The sequence below is a fragment of the Chiloscyllium plagiosum genome, chromosome 10 (genome assembly GCF_004010195.1).
Source record: "Chiloscyllium plagiosum isolate BGI_BamShark_2017 chromosome 10, ASM401019v2, whole genome shotgun sequence".
Taxonomy (NCBI): domain Eukaryota; kingdom Metazoa; phylum Chordata; class Chondrichthyes; order Orectolobiformes; family Hemiscylliidae; genus Chiloscyllium; species Chiloscyllium plagiosum.
In genome coordinates this window covers 31,020,653-31,041,839 of record NC_057719.1, presented here as the reverse complement: position 1 = coordinate 31,041,839, position 21,187 = coordinate 31,020,653, and the positions used below count along the sequence as shown (strand labels likewise).

Genomic DNA, 21,187 nt, shown 5'->3' with positions numbered 1-21,187 from the left:
TGCTTCCTGACTGGCTGCTTTTCCAGCACCACAGATCATTTCCCAAAATTAAAATCAATTCTTTATATAAGGGCTTGCTCATGATTCCAAACTGTTCACTTACTAAGTCACTCATTAATCCAATACCCTATAATGGGGCTGGTTTATAACTTGCATGTATTCCTCCAATTAATATTTTCTACTTCAGTAACCCCTCTGGAAAACAAATACTATCATCATCAAGAATCAGTAACTAACTTGATCCAGAATCTCTCAGTTGGTTTACATCCTTGTTTTGAAGCAGAATGAAATACCTTCCCTTTTGAAAGAAAATATTCAGCACGTCTAATTCTCTTTATCAATATTCGAAGATAGATTTTCATGGCTTTATGCAGTCATATCTCCCTTCTTAGTACATTCTAAGAAAACATATACTCTTTGTAATACTGCTACAATTTTAAGACTTATTTCCTTTCCTGGTGCCCATTTATTACACAGGCCTGATTTGAAATTATGTCATCATTCCTTCACCATTGCTGGGTTAAAATATGGACCTCCTTTCCTAATAGCATGATGGGAGTACCTACACCACATGGACTGCAGCACTCAAAGATGCAGCTCACCATCACTTGCTCCAGAGCAGTTGAGGAGTGACAACTCTCATCCCATGAACGAACAAAAAATGTCCAATAAAACACCTTCCATTGTCAATGAATTAGGGATTTGTTATTGACCTGCTTTGCAACTAGGTATTAGCCTCCATCTTCTTTTATTTTCCATCTGCTTGCATTCCTCTCGCTGATGCTGACTGAATGTTTTCGCACATCCCTTTCAACACCACATTCTACCTCCACCAAAACCTCTCTCAACACTTCTATTGCTGCTAAATTATCAGACTGTTTATTTGACATGTAATATTGAATGAACAGAAATTTCCTCACATTAAATATTGGGAAGACTGAAGCTATTGTTTTTGGTTCTTTCTAAGAACATAATTCCCTAGCTCTTACTCCATTCCTGTCTCTGACAACAGTCTGAGATTAATCCAATTCATTGCAACTTTGGTGCCACATTTAAACCTGTGATGAGTTTTGATCTCATATTCATGCCATCACAAAGACTGCCTATTTCCACTTAAGTAACTTTGCCTGACTTTTGCCCTGTCTCAGCTATTGACTGGTGAAACATTCATTCTTGCCTTTGCTAACTCTAGCATCAACAGTTCTGGTCTGTTTCCCTCTTTAAACTGAAGGTTATCCAAAACAGTACTGCCCAAGTCTTCACTCTCACCAAATCCCATTCCATTAGCAGCCCTATCTTCACTGATCTGTATCAGTTTTCAATCAAGCAATGTTGTAATATTAGAATTGTCAACCTTCTTTTCAAATCCCTCCATGACCTAATCTCTCTGTACCTCTCTAACCTGAGTGAGCCTCACAACTGTACAAGATATCTGTGTCTCTCTAATTCTGATGTCTTATGCATCCCTGATTTTAATCTGCCATTAATGCACTATTGGTGACTATAATTTAGTTGCTTAGGCCTCAATCCATGCAATATTTCCCACATCCCTCTGCCTTTCTGTATCACTTTTCTCTTTGAGAACACACATTAGCACCTAACTTTGATCAAGCTTTTTATTAGCCAACTTAATATTTTCGTATGTGGCTCAATGTCATGTTTGTTTTAAAATGGTCCCATTAAATGCCTAAGGATGTTATGTTAAAGGAGCTTTATAAATTATTATTATTGTTAGTATTTCATGATTTTGCTGCTCCTATAAAAGCATTTCTCACAGTTTGTCCAGCTATTGTAGCATTGTGTTACATCTGATCTAAAAGCCAATGCAAAAAGTTGGCAAGATCAAAATTTGGTATTTGTAGGTTGGTAGGAAAGGAAGGTTATATAATAAGTCTGCTAGTTCAGTCAGATAGTTTGTAATTCATTAATAAGGGGACATAAATTTAAGGTGAAGGGTGGAAGGTATAGGGGAGATGTCAGGGGTGGGTTCTTTACACAGAGAGTGGTGGGGGCATGGAATGCGCTGCCCGTGGGTGTGGTAGAGTCGGAATCATTGGCGACCTTTAAGCGGCATTTGGATAGGTACATGGATGGGTACTTAATCTAGGTTAGAAGTTCGGCACAACATCGTGGGCCGAAGGGCCTGTTCTGTGCTGTATTGTTCTATGTTCTATGTTCTATGGTTAAAAATGACCTACTTAAGACTGAAATACAGAGATTTCTTTTCTCTATAGGTTTCCTTCCTCAAACGTTAGTGGATGCAGAATCTTAAAACATTTTTAAGGAAGACATAAGTACAATCTTGATTACTGAGATTAAATTTTAACAGGGTTATGCAGGAATGTAAAGTTAAGATTAAAATCAGATCTGCCATGATCTTATTGGATGGTGAACCAGGCTCACATAGATTGGTCGACTCTTGTTGCTTGTTCATTTGTACAAGTAAATTGTTGTTTCACTGGGAAGGTATTTTTGAGACCTTGAACAGTAAAGCATAAAAGGGCAAGTGTTACAGCTTTTGCAATGGCATGGGAAGGGCCATTTTCAAGTTGAAGAAGGGGCACTGGACCCAAAATGTTAACTCTGACTTCTCAGCACAGTTGCTGTCAGACCTGCTGAGCTTTCCTCACAATTTCTGTATTTGTTTTTGATTTCCGGCATCTGCTGTTAATTTTTTATTAAGGTGCCAACAGAAGTAGTGAAAGGTGTTGACAGTGAGGGAGGAATGGACCAAGGTTTCATGGAGGGAACACCTACAATGGAGAGATGGGGAAAATACATTTGGTTGTAGCAACCTATTGGAGGTGTCAAAAATAGCAGAAAGTAATCCTTTGAATCCCAAGACTGGTGATATGGAAAGTGAGGATAAGGGGAACACTATTGTTAGTTTGGGACAGAGGGGCAAAGGTCAGGACAGAAGTGCAGAAAATGGGTCAGCCCTGTCTTAGAATCATACAGCAAGAAAACAGACCCTTCAGTCCAATGCCAACCATGTTTCCCAGACAAAAGTAGTTCCACTTACCTGCGTTTGGTCCATATCCCTCTAAACCTTTCTTATTCACTTACCTAGTTATTCAAATATCCTTTAAATGTTGTAACTTCCTCTGGCAGTTCGTTCCACATATGAATCACTCGCTGTATGAAAAAGTTGCCCCAAGGTTCCTTTTAAAATTTTCTCTTCTCACTTTAAAAATATGCACCCTAGCTGTGAACACCACTATCCATGGAAATTACTTTTGTTATTCACCTTATCTATGCCCCACATGATTTTATAAACCTCCATAAGGTCACCCCTCAACCTCCTACTTCCAGTGAAAAAAGTGCCAGCCTATCCTTACAACTCAAATTCTCCAGTCCCAGCAACATCCTGGTAAATCTTTTCTGAATCCTCTCCAGTTTAATAATGTCCTTCCTGCAACAGAGCAACCAGAACTGTACACAGTGGCCTATCGTGGCCTAACCAACATCCTGTACAACCTCAACATGACGTCCCAACTCCTATACTCAAGTTGAGCAATGAAGCCAAGCATGTCAAATGCTTTCTTAACCACTCTGTCTACCTGTAATACAAATTTCAAAGAATTATGTACCTAAACCCTTAGGTCTCTCTGTTCGACAACACTACTCAGGGCCCTACCATTAATTGTATAAATCTTGCCCTTGTTTTACCAAACTGGAATACCTCACATTTATCCAAATTAAACTCTATCTGCCACTCCTTAGCACTAACGATATCAGGGGGGTGCTAAGAGATGATATAGGTTCTATGGAGAATAAAGTTAAATTCACTTAGGTGGAAATTAGAAATTTTAAGAAGACGGCTCATGCTTGGAGTGCCAAAGGGCCTGTTCCTGGGCTGTAAGCTTTCTTTGTTCTTTGAAAAAGTTACTGATAGGAGTAGTCAATAAACCTCCAAATAATAACATCACATTGGGATGGGCAATAAACAGAGAAGTAACTAATGTCTATAAAAATGGTATGGCAATTATCATGGGAGAGTTTAATCTACATATAGATTGGTCGAACCAGCTCGGTTAGAGTTGCCTTGAGGAGGGGTTCATTGAATGTATCTGCAATAGTTTTCTTAAACAGTATGTAATGGAACCGACGAGGGAGCAAGCTATCCTAGTACTGGTGCTGTGTAACAAGACAGGAATAATTAATAATCTCATAGTTAGGGATCCTCTTGGAAGAAGCAATCACAGTATGGTTGAATTTAGAATACAGACGGAGAGTGTGAAGATAAAATCTAATACCAGGGTTCTGTGCTTAAACAAGGGAGACTACAATAGAATGAGGAATGAGTTGGTTAAAGTAGACTGAAAATAAAGACTTTATGGTGGGACAGTTGACAAGCAGTGGAGGAATGTCAAAGTAATTTTTCAAAGTGCTCAGCAAAAGTATATTCCAGTGAAAAGGAAGGAGTGTGAAAAAAGGGGTAATCTGCCATGGGTGTCTCAGGCAATAAGAGAGTCTATCAAATTGAAAAAGAAGGAATACAAAGTGGCCAAGATCAGCAGGAAACTAGAAAACTGGGAAAGCTTTAAAGGTCAACAAAAAGCCACAAAAAGAGCTATTAAAAAATGGAAGTTAAAACATGAGAAAAAACTAGCACAGAATATAAAGATAGATAGCAAAAGTATATAAAACGAAAAAAGTGGCTAAAGTAAACATTTAGAGGATCCTTTAGAGGATGAGAAGGGACAATTAGTAATGGGATATGATGAAATGACCAAAGCATTGAATAGATACTTTGTGCTGGTCTTCACAGTGAAGGACACGAATAATATGCCAGTAATTGACAAAGAGACAAAGGTAGGTGAGGACCTGGAAACAATCATTATCACGGAAGAGATAGCATCGGGCAAGCTAAGGGAGCTAAGGATAGACGAGTCGCATGGCTTTGATTCATCCCAGGGTACTAAAAGAAATGGCGGCAGAAATAGCAGGTGCACTGGCGGTAATTTTCCAAAATTCGCTGGACTTTGGGGAAGTTCCAGCAGATTGGAAAACAGCAAAAATGACGCCACTGTTTAAAAAAGGTGGCAGAAAAAAGATGGGGAATCATAGATCTGTTAGCTTAACTTCTCTAGTGGTGAAGATATTTGAGTCTATTATCAAATAAAAATAGTAAGGCATCTAGATAGAAATTGTCCTGTTGGACAGACGCAGCATGGGTTCATGAAGGGCAGGTCATGCTTAACTAATGATATTCCTTACAGTGTGGAAACAGGCCCTTCAGCCCAACAAGTCCACACCGACCCTCCGAAGAGCAACACACCCAGACGCATTCCCCTACATTTACCCCTTCACCTAACACTACGGGCAATTTAGCGTGGTCAATTCACCTAACCTGCACACTTTGGACGGTGGGAGGAAACCGGAGCACCCGGAGGAAACCCACGTAGACACGGGGAGAATGTGCAAACTCCGCACAGACAGTTGCCCGAGGCAGGAATTGAACCCGGGTCTCTGGTGCTGTGAGGCAGCAGTGCTAACCACTGTGCCACCGTGCCACCCCCTCTTGGAATTCTATGGAGACATTACAAGCACAGTGGATAAGGGGACCCAGTAGATGTGGTGTACTTAGATTTCCAAAAGGCCTTCGACGATGTGCCAGATAAGAGGCTGCTGTATAAGATAGCGATGCAAGGTATTATGGGTAAAGTATTAGCATAGGTAGAGAATTGATTGACTAACAGGAAGCTAAGAGTGGGGATAAATGAGTGCTATGTTGGTTGGCAATCAGTAACTAGTGGTGTCCTTCAGGGATGTCCTCCAAAGATGATTTGGAGTTGTGTTTAGTGTGTCAAAGTTTGCAGATGATACCAAAATGAGTAGCAGAGCAAAGTGTGCAGAGGACTGCAGTGGTTTGTCTCTGCCGCTTCCAGTTGTCAGTTCCAGCTGTCCGTTGCAGTGGTCGGTATATTGGATCCAGGTCGATGTGCTTATTGAATGAATCTGTGGATGACACTCAATATACCAACCACTGCAACGGACAGCTGGAACTGACAACCGGAATCGGCAGAGACAAACCACTATAAATGCCGGAGGAAACATCACAGAAGCGCTTCATAGGTGGCTCCCAAGCACTGAGGATGTCACCTAGACAGGGGACGAAACATCTGCAACACAAATTCTCAGCTCGACAAACAGAACCCCCACAACAATATACCACCAATTTTGGTGTCATCCGCAAACTTACTAACCATACCTCCTAAATTCTCATCCTAATCATTTATACTGTAAAGTTGTCACAATGTTAGTCTTTTTACAAGGTTACAATGCCCTTGAGTTTTTTTTCCCCCAGAGAGGGTAATTGGCCAGGCTCCAACCAGGGTGGGTTTGAAAGGTTTATTAGGGCCCTTTTTGTTTACCCCTAACAGATAATGCCTCCAGTCTAAGGCTTTCATGTCTTATGAAAAAACAGTATAATCAAAGTGATGGCAAGCTATTTGTGTAGCTAACCTTTGTTTAGATTAGAGTTTTTGATTCAGTTCAGCAGCAGTGTGTGTGAAGAAAGGTGGCCGGGTACTCTCTCTCTCTAACTTCAAGCCCTGGTTTGTTTCATTTTTACTTTTGCTGCTAAGGGATGTGTTTATTGGGACTGTTGCAAGTATTTTTGGAACACCATCATTAAGTCAGAATAATTTGTCAGGTTTTTCGATACGATAAGTAATCCGGCATTCTATTTTCTGTTTCTTGTGTTTCATTCGCAATTTTGTAAATAAATTTTGTTTGTTTAAAACTTGGCAGTTGGATCAGCTAATCCACTCTGGAAATATCCATTATACACTTACCTAAAACAAGTAGCAAAGTTACGGTCTGAGCTACCTGCTAAAAAATGTTTTGAGGGGTTGGGCCTCGACCATAACAAAGTGACAAATAAAAGTGGACCCAATACCGATCCCTGCAGTGAGGGAGACACTAACGAGTATTTTGCATCAGTATTTACTGTGGAGAAGGACATGGAAGGTATAGAATGTCAGGAAATAGACGGTGACATCTTGAAAAATGTCCAGAGTACAGAGGTGGTGGTGCTATATGTCTTAAAATGCATAAAGGTGGATAAATCCCCAGGACCTGATCAGCTGTAACCTAGAACTCTGAGAGAAGCTAGGGAATTGATTGTTGGGCCCCTTGCTGAGATATTTGTATCATCGATAGTCACAAGTGAGGTGCCAGAAGACTGGAGATTGGCTAACGTGGTGCCACTATTTAAGAGAGGTGGTAAGGAATAGACTGTGAGCCTGACATTAGTGCTGGGCAAATTGTTGGGAGGCAGGCTAAGGGACAGGCTTTACATGCATTTAGAAAGACAAGGACTGATTAGGGACAGTCAACATGGCTTTGCGCATGGGAAATCATGTCTCATGAACTTGATTGAACTTTCTGAAGAAGTAACAAAGAGAATTGATGAGGGAAAAGTGGTGGACGTAATCTATATATGGACTTCAATAAGGCATTCAACAAGGTTCCTCATGGTAGACTCGTTAGCAAGGTTAGATCACATTGAAAAGAGGGACAACTAGCCAAATGGATATAGAACTGGCTCAAATGTAGAATATAGAGGGTTGTGGTAAAGGGTTGCTTTTCAGACTGGAAGCCTGAGACCAGCAGTGTGCCACAAAGATCGGCACTGGGTCCACTGCTTTTTGTCATTTATTTCAGGTGTTGGCTTGGTTGGGTAGACAAAGCTTGGGATAGCAATGGCTCTTTCAGTTGCCAAGAGTTTTCTGGAAGTGGAGGAGGTGAACATAGTAGTTTTGCAAAAAGTGAATATGACCAGGTTGCTGGAATTATCAGACAAGCTGGGGTTGGAGCTGCCCCTTCTGTCAGGAAAAGAGAGATAATTACAGCAGTAGCTCAGCATTTAAATTTGCTGGAAACACCATCAGAATCTATAGAAATGGCAGGAATTCAATTGCACATGAAGCTTGAGTTAGAGGTGAGAGATAAGGAAAGAGCAGTTTGAGTTACGATTAAACGCAGAAGAGAGGGAAAAAGAGAGCAAATGGGAAAGAAAAAGGAGAGAATGCTTGAACGTCAGAATTGACACTTAAAAAGGGAAGTCAGCTTAAAAGGCTGGAGATAAAGGCTGAAGGTGACCTTAGCGAGGAAGTAGTGAGAACTCATGTGGAAGACCAGAAAGATAAAATGGCAGGTTAGCAGCTGAAGTGGCTGATGATTATGAGCTGGTCCATAAAACACGGTTTGGCTTCCAGAATCAATTTCAGTCCATGAGGGATAGAAATTGGGGCAAAGAGAAATCCTCACTGGAAAAGGGAAGGTAGATCTCAGTGAAGATCATTAGGAGAACTTACCACAGGGTAAAAAGAAAACCCTTGAAGGAGACAGAGAAGTTAAAAAGCTCCGGTGTTCTCATTGTCATAAAATGGGCCACATGAAATCAGTGTTGGTGGGCTAGGAGAAAGCCAGATGTAGGAAAACCGGACAAGCCTGAGAGTTTCGTTGGACTAGTAACAAAAAGTTAGACAACAGCCTCAGAATGTACAAGATGATCAGAGGTTGGGTAAGGAGGAAGTGCCAGATTTGTTTAAAAAATATACTGCAAAGGTAATGTTTATTCACAAAGGCCAGGAGTAGCAGGTAAAGAGGTTACAATATTAAAGGACACAGGATCCTCTCAGTCTGTGATGCTGAAGGATGGGGAGATATGTACTCCTGAGGGACTACTGCCAGAAAAGGTACTGATAACAGGAATCCATGGTGAGACAAAAAGTGCTCAATTATGTAAAGTGAGGCTAGAATGTCGAGAGAAGAGTGAAGATTTGTGGTAGGAGTACTGGACTAACTCTCAGCTCCAGGAATACAAATTGTCCTCGCAAATGATCTAATTCGTTCACTGGTAGACATGCTGCCTACCCTAGTTGAAAAGCCATTGGAGACTCAGGCAACTGAAGCACTGCAGCAGGAGTCTTATTTGGAAATTCTCCCAGATTGTGTCTTAACAAGGTTACAGAGGCACAAGCTGAAGCAGGAGAGATCAAAAGGTATAGATAAGGAAGCTGAAATAGCATTACCAGAGACTTTTTTGATCAGATAAGTGGAACAGAGCAGGAGCAAATAGGTAAACATGCAAGTACCTTTAGCTCTGCTAAGATGAAAATTTAAAAGAGTTATATCAAAAGGCATATATCGAGGAGAGTGAATGCATCCCTATGTGTTATTATTTAACAATGGATGTCTTAGTGAGGAAATGGAGACCATCATACATTTAAGCAGATGAGAAAAGGGCACAGGATCATCAGATTGTTTTGTCAGTAGGGTGTCGAAAGGAGGTGCTGTGAGTGGCGCATGAGTTAATACTTGAAGGTCATGTAGGGGTGAGGACAACACAGGCTAAAATGCAAAGACATTTTTACTGGCCTGGACTACACAAGGAAGCAGTTGAATTTTGCTAGATGTGTCATACATGTCAGCTAATCAGAAAATCACAGGCAGTAATAAAACATGCCCTTTCAATACCTATTCCAGCAAGACACAAGAGTCTTGATTGATTTCGTAGGTCCCCAACCTCAAACAAAAAGTGGAATATGTATTTATTAACAATAATGGATGTATCAACCAGATTTCCAGAGACAGTACCATTACGCAACATCATAGCTAAAAGGGTTGTAGAAGAATGAATCAAATGTTTCACCAGAAACGGACTACCAATAGAGACACAGTCAGATCAAGGGTCAAACTTCGCATCCAAGCTATTCAAGGAGGTTATGGATAACTTGGGAATAAAGCAATTCAAATCTACTACGTACCATCCAAAAACACAGGTAGTGCTAGAGGCTTGGCATCAATCGCTAATGACCATGTTGAGGACTTATGGTCAGGATTTTCCAGATGATTGGAATAAGGGAGCTCTGCTTGTACTTTTTGCGATCAGAGATGCACCAAATGAATCAACCAAAGTCAGTCCATTTAAATTAATTTTTGGGCATTGAAAGAAGAGGACCATTAAAATTGATCAAGGAGAAATTAATAAGTCAGAATTCAGAGACCACACATTTGGAGGATATGTCAAATTTTAGAGAACAATTAAATAGAGCTGGGGAGTTGGCTACACAGCATTTAAAAGTATTGCAGCACACAATGAAACAGGAAGTGGATAAGAAACCACAAATTCACAATTTTGCAACTGGGGTAAGGTATTGATGTTACTTCAGTAATAGGTGAACCTTTAAAAGCAAGGTTTACCGGACCTTATCAAATTGAGAAGAAATTGAGTGAGGTGAACTAGGGACTCCAGATGTAAAGAAATTTCAAAGTATTTCATGTGAATATGCTCAAAAGGTATTCTGACAGGGAAGGAAAGCAAGAGGAGAAGGTGCTAGTGATTACAGCACAGAAGAAAGAACCAAGTTCAGAGGATTCTGAATTGGACATTCCTCAAATCAAGTTGGATAATGAGGAAGTTGTCAAAAATTGGGATAAATTATTAATTAATCTTCCACAAGAAAATCAAAATGACCTGAACGAGTTATTACTATTACAAGGGGAGATATGCGGAAAAAATCTGGAAAGTACTAACCTAATTGTGCATGATGTAGATGTAGGAGATGCTGCTCAAATTAAGCAACATCCTTATAGGCATAACCCTCTGAAGGTGGCACAGGTTCAGAAGGAGATAGAGCGCATGCTCCAAGATGGCATAATCAAAATGAGTTACAGTGACTGGAGCTCATGCTTAGTCATGTTGCCAAAGTCAGATGGTACCCAACGGGTTTGTGTGGACTATTAGAGATGGAAATGTGTTGCTGGAGAAGCGCAGCAGGTCAGGCAGCATCTAGGGAACAGGAGAATCGACGTTTCGGGCATTAGCCCTTCTTCAGGAATGAGGAAAGTTTGTCCAGCAGGCTAAGATAAAAGATAGGGAGGAGGGACTTGGGGGAGGGGCGTCGGAAATGTGATAGGTGGAAAAAGTCAATGCTGTTACAAAGACTGATGCATATCCAATTCCACGGTTAGAGGACTGTGTGGAAAACATGGGACAAGGAACTTACATTTCTAAGTTGGACTCGCTCAGAGGCTGCTGGCAAGGACCTCTGTCAGAGAAAGCAAAGGCAATTTTGGCTTTCGTAACGCCAAAGGAATATATCAGTTCAACGCCATGCCATCTGGTATGAAAAATGCTCCAGCCACATTTTAGAGACTAACTAATAAAGTCATTGCCGGATTATCAAACTGTGTTGTTTCCATTGATTAGATTCCCTACAGTGCGGAAACAGGCCCTTTGGCCTAACATGAACACACCGACCCTCCAAAGAGTAACCCACCCAGACCCATTTCCCTCTGACCAATGCATCTAGCACTATGGGCAATTTAGTATGGCCAATTCACCTAGCCTGCACATTTTGGACTGTGGGAGGAAACCGGAGCACCCGGAGGAAACCCACGCAGACATAGGGAGAATGTGCAAACTCCACACAGACAGTCGCCCAAGGCTGGAATCGAACCTGGGACCCTGGTGCTGTGAGACAGCAGTGCTAACCACCGAGCCAGTGTGACGACCTGGTGATTTTTAGTCACTCATGGAAGGAACATTTACAGCATTTATCGGACTTGTTCAATCAACTTCGGAAGGCAAGCTTGGTGGTAATCCTAGCTAAAAGTGGACATGCCAAATCCCAAGTCACCTTCCTGGGCCGTGTTATTGGACACGGACAAATTTTGAAGAGGTAACAAGTAGGTTAGACCAGGGAAACCCAGTGGATGTGATCTATCTAGACTTTCTCAGAGATGCTGTGTTTCTCCAGCATTTTCTGCTTTTATTGTTAATCAAGATTCAGTTTCCACATTCCTCAAGTTTAAGCTGAGTTTAATTTTGGGTGGAGTTAGGATGTGTTCTAATCAACCTTTTCAGGGATGTTATTCCATTTTTGATAACTCTTTTCCATCACAGATACAGACTTGCCTTTTCTTCTTTGTAATTTTTAATCCTGTTTTCATAATTAGGGAAGAGATGAAAATGAGTACAGCCTGGGCCTGACCCCAACAGGGGTGTTGGTATTTGAAGGTGAAACAAAGATTGGACTCTTTTTCTGGTGAGTTCAGTCTTCCTTTCTCAAGAGTCTCTTATCTCAAGGGGGTTGGAATATAAAAGCAGAGATGTACTACTAAGACTTTATAAAGCTCTGGTTAGGCCCCATTTGGAGTACTGTGTCCAGTTTTGGTCCCCACACCTCAGGAAGGACATACTGGCACTGGAACGTGTCCAGCGGAGATTCACACGGATGATCCCTGGAATGACAGGTCTAACATATGAGGAACGGCTGAGGATACTGGGATTGTATTCGTTGGAGATTAGAAGATTAAGGGGAGACTTAATAGAGACGTACAAAATAATACATGGCTTGGAAAAGGTGGATGCTAGGAAATTGTTTCCGTTAGACGAGGAGACTAGGACCCGTGGACACAGCCTTAGAATTAGAGGGGGTCATTTCAGAACAGAAATGCGGAGACATTTCTTCAGCCAGAGTGTGGTGGGCCTGTGGAATTCATTGCCATGGAGTGCAGTGGAAGGCCGAGATTGATAGATTCTTGTTGTCTAGAGGAAGTAAGTGCTACGGGGAGAACGCTGGTAAGTGTAGCTGAAATGCGCATCAGCCATGATTGAATGGCGGAGTGGACTCGATAGGCCGACTGGCCTTACTTCCACTCCTATGTCTTATGGTCTTATGGTCTTAAATTGGCCCCACGGGAGGCGAAGACGAAAGTAATGGAGGAATTTCCCACAACGTCAATGAAAAGAGCAGTACGACAGTTCCTGGGATTGAGTGAACTTTACTGGAGGTTTGTGCCGAATTTTAGCAGTGTGGCTGCTCCACTCACCGAATTGTTAAAAAAAGGACAAGAAGTTTCATTGGACAGCAGACTGTCAGAAACGTTTGACAGCCTAAAAACTGTGTTAACTACTGACCCAGTATTAGCCACACCTGTGTACACGAAGCCTTTCAAGGTGGCTATCGATGCCAGTGATGCGGGTGTCGGCGCAGTGCTCCTGCAGGAGGATGACGAGGGAATAGAAAGACCCATCGGGTGTTTTTCCAGAAAGTTGAATGTTCATCAACAGAAATATTCAAAGGTGGAGAAAGAGACTTTAAGCCTGGTATTGGCATTACAACATTTCAGTGTTTATATTATGAGCAACAATGCTAAGGACAAAAATGCCAGACTGTTTCGATGGAGCTTGTTGTTGCAACCATTCAATTTGACAATTGTGCATGTAGCAGGTCGCGAAAACGTGATTGCTGATATGGTATCGAGACTCGAATGAGATGCGGAGGCGTTCAGTGACAGGTGTGCCACGGCCTAAATTTGGATGCGATTTAGAAACGGAGAAACTAGGAGAATAGAATGGAGATCTTTCAGGAAACAGGGTAAGAAATAGTATTGTCAAGATAATCGTAGAATCCCTACAGTGTGGAAACAGGCCCTTCGGCCCAATAAGTCCACACCAACCCGCCAAACAGTAACCCACTCAGACCAACTCTCCTACCCCATTATCCTATATTTACCCCTGATCAATGCACCTAACCTATATATCTCTGAACACTATGGGCAATTTAGCATGGTCAATTCACCAAACCTGCACATCTTTGGATTGTGAGAGGAAACTGGAGCACCTTGAGGAAACACATGCAGACACAGTGAGAACATGCAAACTCCACACAGTCACCCGAGGATGGAATCGAACCCATGTTCCTCATGCTGTGAGCAGCACTGCTAACTACTGAGCCACCATGCCATCCAATTTTGGGATAATTTGGGAGATAATTCTAGCAGAACTAGTTCTGAGAAAGTGTCACATTAGACACAAAACATTAACCCTGTTCCTCTCCCCACAGATGCTGGTAGCACTATATTTTTATTTCAGGATTATACTTTTATTTGAGAAAAGTGACAGCTGTGGACAAAATTAGAGTTCTCTGTTATTAGCATTTTACAATAAATACATTCCTGACAGCCAGAAGCAAACTGTTTTGAAAAGTTGTTACTTGTAATTGTTGCAGTAGAATTTTCAACAAGAGTAACTTTGCTCTTGCTTAGTTTTGTACCACAGTCACTTTTATTTGGAACTTTTACAGTGCTTAGAGAGAACTGCAGAGCTTTACACAGCTTAATGCCACTGTGGCTTTATAAATTAGCCAACAGGAAATTTGCACTGGACTAAAGTTTATTCATAAACTATTTAAAAATTTACACCTGCACATTTATTTCAATATTACTTCCTATGTTCTGAATTCATACTAGTTATGTTCGGATGGACTTTGGATTTTGATGCAGCAATTATGGTGGCCAGTCTCTCCCCACATTCAGAAGACTCAAGTGTAAGTGTTTCTGGCTATTAACCTTCCCAAATGTCAGAAAAGGTTCCCAAGTCCAGCAATGTGAACGTTCACTGTTTGCCTAAACCGCAGCCCATAGTTTCAGATGGATGAATCAAAATGGCAGCGTGTACAGAGTCCAGCTTCCCAGCTAAGTATCGACTTTTATTGTAGTGTTGGTTTGCTTTGAGAACCATGAAACAAAAACATCTCTTCAAATGAAGTTGTGTGCCTCTGATGGTTTCGAAGCCTCACTGTTTACAGTTTTGAAGGCAGCACAGTAAAATGAAAGGAAACTCACTGTAGCGAGGTGAGCCCAACACAGGACTAACTCAGGTGAAAATACATAAATCCAAATAAATGAATGAAGATTGAGACATAATAAAAGCCAATAAGTTTATACACAAGAATTATTGTAAACAGTCTGAAATTATTCTAGCAACGATTTTCACGAATAGGAAAGGTTTGGAGGGATATGGGCTAGAAGCAGGAAGGTGGTTCAGCGGTTAGCACTGCTGCCTTACAAGACTAGGGACCCAGGTTCAATTCCAGCCTCAGGCAACCATCTGTGTGAAGTGTGCACGTTCTCTCCACGTCTGCGTGGGTTTCCTCCAGGTGCTTCAGTTTTCTCCCACAATACAAAGATGTGGCGGCTAGGTGGATTGGCTATGCTAACTTACCCATCGTGTCCAGGGATTTACAGGCTAGCTCAGTTGACCATGGGAAATACAGAGATTGGGTGGGATGCTCCTCTGCAAAGGATTGGTGTGGACTTGATACTACAAATGGCCTGCAACCACACTGTCAGGACTCTATGAGGTGGGACTAGTTTAGTTTGGGATTAAGTTCAGCAACGACTGGTTGGACTGAAGGCTTTGTTTCCTTGCTGTTTGACTCCATTTGTATCCTCCCAATTTTTTCCTGTCCTCTTTTGTAGGCACCAACTTGTGATACAGTGCAACATCAGAAAGTCTTTCAGTCATATACTGTAAAATGTTATGTCATGTCAAGACACGTTATCATTGAAGAAGTATGTCTATGTGGCTATCCAACAAGCAGGACTATTAATCTCCATCTGCAACAGAGGAACAGAGTCCCATTCTAGATTGCCCAACTGCTAATGCAACAAAGCCAGGTCACATAGGTTCTTCCCATACTTTTTCTTTACCCAGTTGTCTATCAAGACAGATAGATTTAGATTTGACCCAATGAAGTAACATCAGATATAAGAAGAAAACTATTCAAATTTATATAAAAATAAAAATGTAATTCAGCAAAGAATAAACATTTTATTTATCCAGAAAAACCTCTAATCTAAGTGGATTGATAACTGGCAGTTTCTCCTGTTCTTAAAAAGTGGTGAGACATCACCAATATCTATTTGCAAGTACTAAAATCAATAAGAAAGACAATGGTTTTCTGTGAACCTGGTCTTTCTTGAAAAATGCCTTTTAACTTCATACTCAATGGAACCACACAATATGTTTACAGTGAAGTGTTTACAACTTGACTAGTTGCTTTTAGTAAGGGTCATAGGCATCTTTCAAGACAAGAACAACAAGTCCCTACACGAGTATATGCAAATTTGAAAAAATTAATAATCACTCAACTACATTTACTTTCTTCTGTTTATGAGTACATATACAAAATGGAAGCATTTCACCATATATCATTAACGAAATCAGAACTTTGGGCTTCATCATTATTTTCTGTTTTTACACTAGATACCCTGGCTACAATGGAAAAATAAAACTAAGATGTATTTGAAATTGCAAGAGAAGAAAAATAAACAACAACGCTTTGGTCTTTTGATCAGAGCTGAAAAGCTACATAGATCTCTTCTTGAAGACAAATTGGAGGGCAGCAGAAAGCAGGAAGGGTCAGCCTAGGTACAGGTGAATTACAGATAGACTGACAACAGACGAGCTACAACGGATGCACAAGAATGGAGCACAACAGATGAGCATGATATAACAATGACAGCAGATTTCCTAGTAGGTGTAGCTACAAGCTGAAGCTTGCAAGCTCAAAACCTGATAATTACCTGGTGCTGAGGTAATTTGGCCATATGGCCTGTCCAAAATCGTACATAGGAATTGAAAAGCTATTGCTGTACAGAAACTGTTCAGCAGCTGGAAGTTTTCATTATGAATTTTACAAGACAAGACAAGGTTGCATGGTGTAGGGGTAGAGTATTAGCTTGGATAGAGGATTGGTTGACTGACAGGAAGCAAACAGTGGGGATCAATGACTGATATTCTGGCTGGCAATCAGTGACGAGTGATGTGCTTCAGGGATCAGGTGTTGGGACCACATTTATTTACAACTTATAGATGATTTGGAGTTGGGAACCACATGTACGGTGTCAAATGTTGCCAATGACACTAAGATGAATGGCAGAGCAATGTGTGCAGAGGACTGTGAAACTTTGCAGAGGAGCATAGATACATTGAGTGAGTGGGCAAAGGTCTGCCAGATGGAATACAATATTAGTAAATGTGAAGTCATACATTTTGGTAGGAGTAACAGCAAAATAGATTCTTATTTGAATGGTAAAAAGTTGCAGCATGCTGATTTACAGAGGGACCTGGGTGTCCTTGTGTATGAATCGCAGAAGGTTGGTCTGCAGGTACAATACGTAATTAGGAAGGCAAATGGAATTTTGTCCTTCATTGCTAAAGGGGTTGAGTTTAAAAGCAGAGGTAATGTTACAGCCGGACAAGGTGTTGGTGAGGCCATATCTGGAGTAGTGTGTGCAGATTTGCTCTCCTTACTTAAGAAAGAATGTACAGGCACTGGAAGGGGTGCAGAGGAGGTCGACTAGGTTGATTCTGGAGTTGAGGGGGTTGGCTCATGAGGAGAGGCTGAGTAGATTAAGATTCCTCCCAAAGAATATAATCCCAAAGAAACATATAAAATTATGAAGGAAATTGATAAAATAGAAGTGTTTCCACTGGTAGGTAAAACTAGGACAAGAGGGCATGGCTTCAAAATTAGAGGAAGCAGGTTGAGAACTGAACTGAGAAGGAACTTCTTCACCCAGAGGGTTGTTAATCTATGGAATTTCTTGGCCAGGGAAGTAGTTGATGCTACTTCAGTAATCACTTTTAAGGCTAAGGTAGATACTTTTTTGAAAAGTAAAGGAGTTAAGGAATATGGTGAAAATGCGGGTATGTGGAGCCGAGTCCACAAAAAGGGTAGCCATGATCTTATTGAGTGGCAGAACAGGCTCAAAGTGCCGGACAGCCTACTCCTGCTCCTAATTCTTATGTTCTAACTATGTTAAATGAATTGATTGCCATAAGCAATTTTGACAAATTAAAATCAGTTATAATTGTATTTGTTCAAGCCTAGGATAAAGCAATCAATCATAAGATGCAGAACGGCAGTAGAATTTGCAGCTCACTGAATCTGCTCTGCCGCTCAACAAGATCATGGCTGATCTGAATCACAGATTCATCATAGAATCCCTCCAGTGTGGAAACAGGCCTTTCGGCCCAACAAATCCACACCAACCCTCCGAAGAGTAACGTTCCCAAAACCATTCCTCTACATTTATCCCTGATTAATGCACCCAGCCTACACATTCCTGAACAGTGGACAATTTAGCAAGGCAAATTCACCAAACTTACACGTCTTTGGACTATGGGAGGAAATTGGAGCACCTGGAGGAAACAGACGCAGACACTGGGAGAATGTGCAAACTCCACAAAGCCACCCAAGGCTATTACCTAACCTAGGTCCCTGGCGCTGTAAGGCAGCAGTACTAACCACTAAGTCACGTGCCCCCGGTAAAGAATTCCACAATGTCACTATCCTCAGAAGAAATCTCTCATCTGTCTTAAAAGGATGACCCTTTACTGTTAGATTATGCTCTCTGGTCTGAGATTCTCCCCACAGGGGAAAATAAGCTACTCAGACATGCCCCCTAAGAATCTCGTATGTTTCAATAAGGTCCCCTTTCATTCTTCGAAACTCGAATGAATTCAAAGTTGCAGTGCTTGAACAGCACAGTGGTGCAACAGATTGCAGCACAACGTAGTCGTGAGATGTGAACTCGACTTTGAACTCATTTCTGCCATGAAGAGATGATAACAAACTGGCAGAGTTCATCTCCATGCTACTTGCATCCAACCTCTGACAACAGTATTGGCAGATACCAAGAACAGTGTATCCATGACTCTGTAGGATACAAGGATTTCAATCATATGCTCCCAAAATCATCACTTTTAAAGCATTGCAAAATTTCACACTAATGATTTGAGTCCACTTGCACTGCTTTGGAAGATAAAAGACACTTTATTAATGTCATGTCATGTTATTAACGCAATAAAATCAAAATTATATAATTCAGCTTTCATATTAGCAGCTCCTTTACTGCTAACTGAATTTGCATGCTCCAAATCTTACCTGTTCTGCAGGAGCCGTGTTTGAAAACCTAGTCTGACCAGGTGCCCTGGTAACTGAGCTTGCATGCTCCCACGGTAATTTGTTCTTCCCTCGACCAGCACTTAATACTCTTCTGAATGAGGTATATTCATCAGTATTGGGGCTTGGTGATCCATAGCACAAAGGATGAGTTTCATGTTCACCATGGTAACTGTGTGCACTCTGGGTTCTTCCACTAGCCAGTAGCCACTCAGTATCTGCTCCTAATGGCATCTGCATCCCTCTACCATGAGCAGAAGAAGGCATAGGTATTGCATATTCCACAAGTCCTTGTGGAGTTAATTTTGGCAAGGTCCTTCTCGCTAGTCTGGCTTGCACAGCAGCCATCACACCATCTCCGTCTTCCTGTAACTCCACTGTATCCACTGCCTTAACCAAAAATGCTTTGTTAGAACCAAGAGATGAAGCTAACATAGCAAAAGCCTCTAAGGCTGCATGGCGGATCTTTCTCTTAGAGTCAGTCAATGCTGGTGCGACAATATGACAAAGACTGGGCAAATTAAAGTCTTCACTTGGATAAGTCAAAAGTGAAGCAATTATAATATTTAATATTTCTTCCCTTACTCTAGAATTTTTGTGTTTTATATTGTCAAGCAGCATATCAAGCACTTTTTGAGGACCAACTTGCTTCATTAAACCCATAAAGACTTTCATATACTCCTGTTTAGTGACAACTTTATTGTCACCTAATACTTTTATTGTTGCAGATGTAATAGGCTTGAGATAATTTACCACACCATGATTTAGTTTAACGACTAGCAAGTTGATGATTTCCAATGTACCGTGAACAACTTTAAAATTTGAGTCATCTAGCAAAGTGCATAAAAAGCCAATAAAACCTAAAACGGATGTAGTAGGCACTGTCATAAAATTAAAATCATCAACAACATTCTTCAGTTCTTCAACAGCATGCGTTCTACTTTTATAATCTTCTCGGTCTAGAAGTCGGACATACAACTCCTGTGGAATTATTCGAAATTCCAGATTATGATCCTTGGAAATTGGCTCAGAAAATTGGGAGACATCTTCAAAACTGCCGATTGTCCTGCTACGAAATCCCGAATTTGTCTTAAATGTTTTATTTTGTTCCGCCTGAGGAACGTTACTCCCATTTAACTTGGCCTGAGGCTCAAACCTTATTTCCATTAGTTTGTTATACTCTCTTCTAAGAGACGGTGGCAAACGTTTTAAATACGAGTTAAATTCTTCTTCTCCGATATGATGTTTTATATGCCCCATGGTTGCGAATGCTGAGAACGGGTCATCCGTGCTATCGCCATTTAGTTTTTTAGCTAAACAAAGGGTCACGTCGAATAGGCTATCGTTGTTCAATTCCTTAGTGAGCAAAATGGGTAAAATTATAGTCGTCGCCTTCCTAACATCAGGATCGTGGCTTTCCAGCCCATGTTCTATCAAAGCACAAAATACTTCCTTCGAGATGATAGAGCATTTTAAATAGACATGCAAAGTTTGCACGAGTTCTTTGCGCACAGTTGGGTTGTCGTCCCGCAGACTCCATATAAGTTTGGGCAACACGGTAGTCCTACAGTAACCCAGATCTGAATCTGATCCTTGGATAATTTCCGATATGAGCTGAATACACGAGATTTTGATTTCCCTTCTGCCGTCCAGGAGAACTTCGTTTAAACTTGAGAAGAGAGCGTCCTTATTACTAAACATTAACTTCCCTGCGTTTTGCCTGATGTTGGCACGGAGGGCCCTAAGTCCTTCGCTGCGCTTGTGCGAAGACTGGTTGCGGAGTTGCTGGAGGATCACATCTTCTTCCATGTTGGACGGCGCCGCAGCTGCTGGGCTGCCGTTCCCCCTGACTGACATCACGGCATCCCGAGTGTCGCTGCTCCTGCAGGAGAAGAGGCCGCCACCCCGCCGCTCGTAAAGTTCACTCCGGTCACCAGTCGAGAGGCGATGCTGATCGTGCTTAGCAAACACCGGCCGCACCAACTTGGCAACCGAACCTGCCATCAAAGCTGCCGGAAAGCGGCAGCCGGCCGAGCGCCTTCAGCGACTGTAAACGCCGCCGTCTCCAGGGCTTCATCCCTTCCTCTCTGACGTCATTCAATCGTTTACATGACATTTACCCTTTATTTACAATAATCACAGCGTTCACCTCTGGGCCGCCGGTACCGGCAGCACCGCACCACCTCACTGCCTTTCCCTCATAACAGGCTGTTTCCCAACCCCCGACTCCCTCCCACACCGCGCACGCACGCGCGCGCGCACACTCATACAGATGCAGAGACGCGCGCAATAGCGCCTGGCCGCTCGCGTTCTCTATCTCTTTCTCACAATCCGGGGTTTGAAAAAAACTCCCAACAAAATGGCCGTAACTAGGCAAGCCAAGTCACGTGAACAAAACGAACCCGCTTCGCGAC

The 21,187-nt window shown here is 41.7% G+C and overlaps 1 protein-coding gene across 2 annotated transcripts in view; it reads right to left on the bottom strand.

The window, feature by feature from the left end:
- Positions 1 to 21,177, bottom strand: part of LOC122553484 (TOG array regulator of axonemal microtubules protein 1) — a 170,222-nt gene extending 149,045 nt beyond the window's left edge. Inside the window, exon 1 of one of the 2 annotated variants that reach the window (XM_043697299.1) lies at positions 18,756 to 21,177. In XM_043697299.1, coding sequence (XP_043553234.1) covers positions 18,756 to 20,777 — 2,022 coding nt within the window. In that variant the 5' untranslated portion in view covers positions 20,778 to 21,177. The remainder of the gene's footprint in view (positions 1 to 18,755) is intronic. The other variant, XM_043697298.1, reaches the window with a different exon arrangement.
- Positions 21,178 to 21,187: the final 10 nt, after the last annotated feature.